General features: G+C 54.4%; 1 protein-coding gene across 1 annotated transcript; it reads right to left on the bottom strand.

Annotated features, from left to right (window-relative positions):
* Positions 1-829: 829 nt before the first annotated feature.
* On the bottom strand, positions 830-3094 carry LOC119311471 (probable cytokinin riboside 5'-monophosphate phosphoribohydrolase LOGL9). Its single transcript, XM_037587099.1, has 6 exons — positions 2758-3094; positions 2567-2664; positions 2341-2371; positions 2087-2257; positions 1864-2007; positions 830-1309 (listed from the first exon to the last, which is right to left on the bottom strand). The coding sequence occupies exons 1-6, from the start codon at positions 2962-2964 to the stop codon at positions 1205-1207; spliced, it is 756 nt and encodes a 251-aa protein (XP_037442996.1). The 5' UTR covers positions 2965-3094; the 3' UTR covers positions 830-1204.
* Positions 3095-3441: the final 347 nt, after the last annotated feature.

Below are 3441 nucleotides of genomic sequence, written 5' to 3'. Positions count from 1 at the left end.
GGAGGAAGAGAAGATGATCCCGGCGTCCGGGTTCTGTCGATCGCTCGCCTCCTGATAGAAGCGGAAGCGGACCGTGTGGTGCAGCCGTGCAGCTATGAGCCGGAGCGAAGCTACAGCTGCCCACCAGAGCTGTCGGCGACGTGGTCGATAAGGAGCTCCCACGCCATGTCGATCCGCGAGCGACAGAGGGCAATGCGGAGCGTGGGCTCCTCGTCATCCGATGCAGACGAGCTCGAGTTCCTCCCCGGTGAGCGTCATCCAGTCGATGTCAGACTCACTGCCAAATTCATTCTCAGCAGTGGCGAATGAACTGGGCAGGCTTTAATAGGCTTGAGCCTGCCCTCCAGCAATGAAAAAACGAAATTAGTAGTACATGTTCCTAGTGTATTATGGCAAATTCTAGCCTTCTTTGAACAAAAGAATTGAGAGTTGGTGGCTTTTTCTTCACGCCATTGACTTTGAGCCTGCCCTTGATTTTCCTCCAAGATTCGTCACTGGTTCTTAGCCATGGCGGAGAGGAGGGAAGAGAAAGGGTAGGAGATGGCAGTGTAGCCGAGAGGTCGAGAGAGTGAGGTTTGACTAGCGTTTGCGGTCAAGGTGTGGTATTTGTTGGGACAGTGGTGAGGGCGAAGTGGGCCAACCTGGGCCGGTCCAATGTGGCAGCAGCGTCCGGGTTTGTCCTGTCCGCCCCCCGGTATGGAAGGTGCCCGCGTGCCCGGACGTTTGGGCTAGCTTTGCCAGGTCCGGTGTTTTTTTCTGTCCGGACAGTGACAGTCATGCCACTCGATGTTTAAAGAGGGAAGAACTCACCGCACAAATGGTCTAGACAAAATATAATTAATGATAGTTAATTATGAAGCGGGAAACCATACACACCACTGTTCCAGCCAGCTACACATCATCAAAATAGATACAACAGTACTACACACTTCCGTACGTGAGTCAACAGGAGTCAACTGATCAGCCAACAGGACTACTAGTAATTAGCAGGCACAAACTGGAACGTGCTGGAAGCTTAACACGCGCGAATGCATGCATGCATGCACACCAAAGTGGAATATCCGTTCCTCCATCCGTACTACATCCATGAATGCATGGCGTAGTACGTGTGATGGTACTAGTAAATTAATTAATTAACCACTAGCGGAGTGGGCCAGTAACCAATTGGTCCCGTACAGTAGTAGTGGGAGCAAGCGTCGATCCATCAGCGGGCGATCCCTGCGTGGAGCGTGGCGTTGTAGCCGACCTGCTCGATCTCCCACCGCAGCTTGGGCGTCGCCGGGTCCTCCTCCTCCACCGCCACGTACTCCTGCACGCATGCACGCGGCACGCCCCAATCATTGTCAGTTAATCACATCAAAAAATCTATTAAGATCAATCAACTATTCTGAATCAGAATTATGAAAGGATGCCTACTAGCTAACTCAATCGATTTTTCTACCTAAGCAAAACGAAGATCAGGCCTGCCAGAGTACATACACACCGAGCAAGCATGGCAGCTTTTGGTCAGCACGCAAACTAAACTGACGGAGAAAGATAGTTGAACTCTCAAGTCTCAACTCGACACGTGGAGCTAGCAAAGCTAGCACGACTAAACAGAGAGTAGAAGTAGCTTTTTTTTTCTACCCGCAAACAAAAAGAGAGTAGAAGTAGCTAGTAGGCGCCCGGAGCTGGGAAGAAGCTTGCAGATGCCTTCGTGCACACGGAGACGACGGAGACCCAGGCCAGACAAGTCGCGCTCTTTTTCTTTTGGGGATGGGGATTGGGAGGTGCATGCATGCAATGGACCGGACGGACCAAGCTAGGCATTCATGCAGGAAGTTGACAGCACGAAGGAAGGTGCGTGGTCAGTTTTTACAGTACCTCGAGCTTGTGGACGAGGTCCCTGGCGTTGGGCGCGCTGACGAAGATGTGGCGCTGGGATGGTCGGATGAAGCCGTCGTCCACCGCCTTGTCGATGAAGGCCAGCAGGAAGTCGTAGTACCCATCCACGTTCAGCAGCCCCACCTGCACCCATCCGTGACCCGTCCGCCATCAGCATGCTAACTAGAGCAGCCAGGACCTGTTAGCTGATGAATAACTTAACTGGCTTGGTGTGGATGCCGAGCTGCGCCCAGGTGATGACCTCGAGCAGCTCGTCCAGGGTGCCGTAGCCGCCGGGCAGCGCGATGAAGGCGTCGGCGTTGCGCGCCATGGCCGCCTTCCGCTCGTGCATCCCCGACACCGCCACCACCTCCCCCACCGTCTCCCCGGTGATCTGTTCCATTTTGCATGTAGTATCAATTAGTAGTTTGTTTTAGTACAGTACATTAGCACAAGCCCCGGTGATCTCGTACGTACCTCCTTGCCCATGAGAGTGGTAGGTATGACGCTGCACATCAAAGAAAAGCAGAACGTGACCGCCGTGAGCAATTTAATTGGACATAGATACTGTTAATTGGGCCAGTTGGAGAAACTTCAGTGTCCACAGAAAGGTGGCTACAGTTGTTCGAGTAGAATAAGAGAGAAAAAAAGCAGACGATGTGTCCAATAATGCAAGAGGATGCGTATGCACGGATCGACTCACCCGATGACGTGGCCGCCGGCCTTGTGGACGGACTCGGAGACCTCCCCCATGAGCCCCAGGCTGCCCCCGCCGTACACCAGATCCATCCCGCGAGCAACCTGCTACCACACACGCATGCTCGACATGCTTAACTAACTTACTAAACATGATAGTACCAAAAACGTGCGTAATTAACTTGATCGGTAACGTACCAGCTCCTTGCCGAGCTCGACGGCGGCGTCGCGGTAGCTGCTGCGCTTCCCGGAGCTGCTCCCACAGAACACGCACACCCGCCGGAAACGAGGCCCCTCCTCCACCTCCACGCCGGCGCCCTCACCAACACCGCCACTGTGGTTCTTGGCCGGCACCGCCGCCGCCGCCGCCGTCTCCCCTATCCCGCAGCCACCGCCGCCCTGCATGCCTCCTAGCTTAGCTAGGTTAGCTGCCGATTGCCGTACGTACCGAATGTGGCGAGGAAGGAGTGTGGTGCCGTGCGCTCTCGTGTGTGGACTGTGGACTGCCTGTGGCGACTTGTTCTATCAAGGAAGCTTCAAGGCGGGTGCCGGCAGGGCAGACGGGTGCATGGGTATATATCATGCCGCAAGGGAGCAGGAGTTCGTGATGAATGGTACACTACCAACTGGAGTACAAGTGTTTGTTTTACCGCAGTTACTCTGTGATCCATCGCGATGGAGCATGTGTATATACGTGGGGTACAGTACATACCAGTGCTGCGCATGGCCGAGCGGTCGGTCCAAAATGCTAGACCGGCCGCCCGTCCAATCAGGGAGGATACGTCGTAGCTAGCTTTAGCTTCCTCGCAGCTACTAGCTGTGATGTCCTAGTTGAGCTGCCTGCCTCCCGTAGTTAACCTCTCCAGTGACTTGAATATACGC

This window comes from Triticum dicoccoides, chromosome 5B (genome assembly GCF_002162155.2).
Source record: "Triticum dicoccoides isolate Atlit2015 ecotype Zavitan chromosome 5B, WEW_v2.0, whole genome shotgun sequence".
NCBI classification, from domain to species: Eukaryota; Viridiplantae; Streptophyta; class Magnoliopsida; order Poales; family Poaceae; genus Triticum; species Triticum dicoccoides.
This window is presented reverse-complemented; position numbering and strand designations above follow the sequence as displayed.

Excerpts from the sequence above, each read along its gene's own strand:
- LOC119311471 (XM_037587099.1), bottom strand. The coding sequence starts at position 2,964 with ATGCAGGGCGGCGGTGGCTGCGGGATAGGGGAGACGGCGGCGGCGGCG. Across the intron at positions 2,372-2,566 it reads GCCGGCGGCCACGTCATCGG|CGTCATACCTACCACTCTCA; the intron begins GTGAGTCGATCC and ends TTTGATGTGCAG. Across the intron at positions 1,310-1,863 it reads ACCTCGTCCACAAGCTCGAG|GAGTACGTGGCGGTGGAGGA; the intron begins GTACTGTAAAAA and ends GCATGCGTGCAG.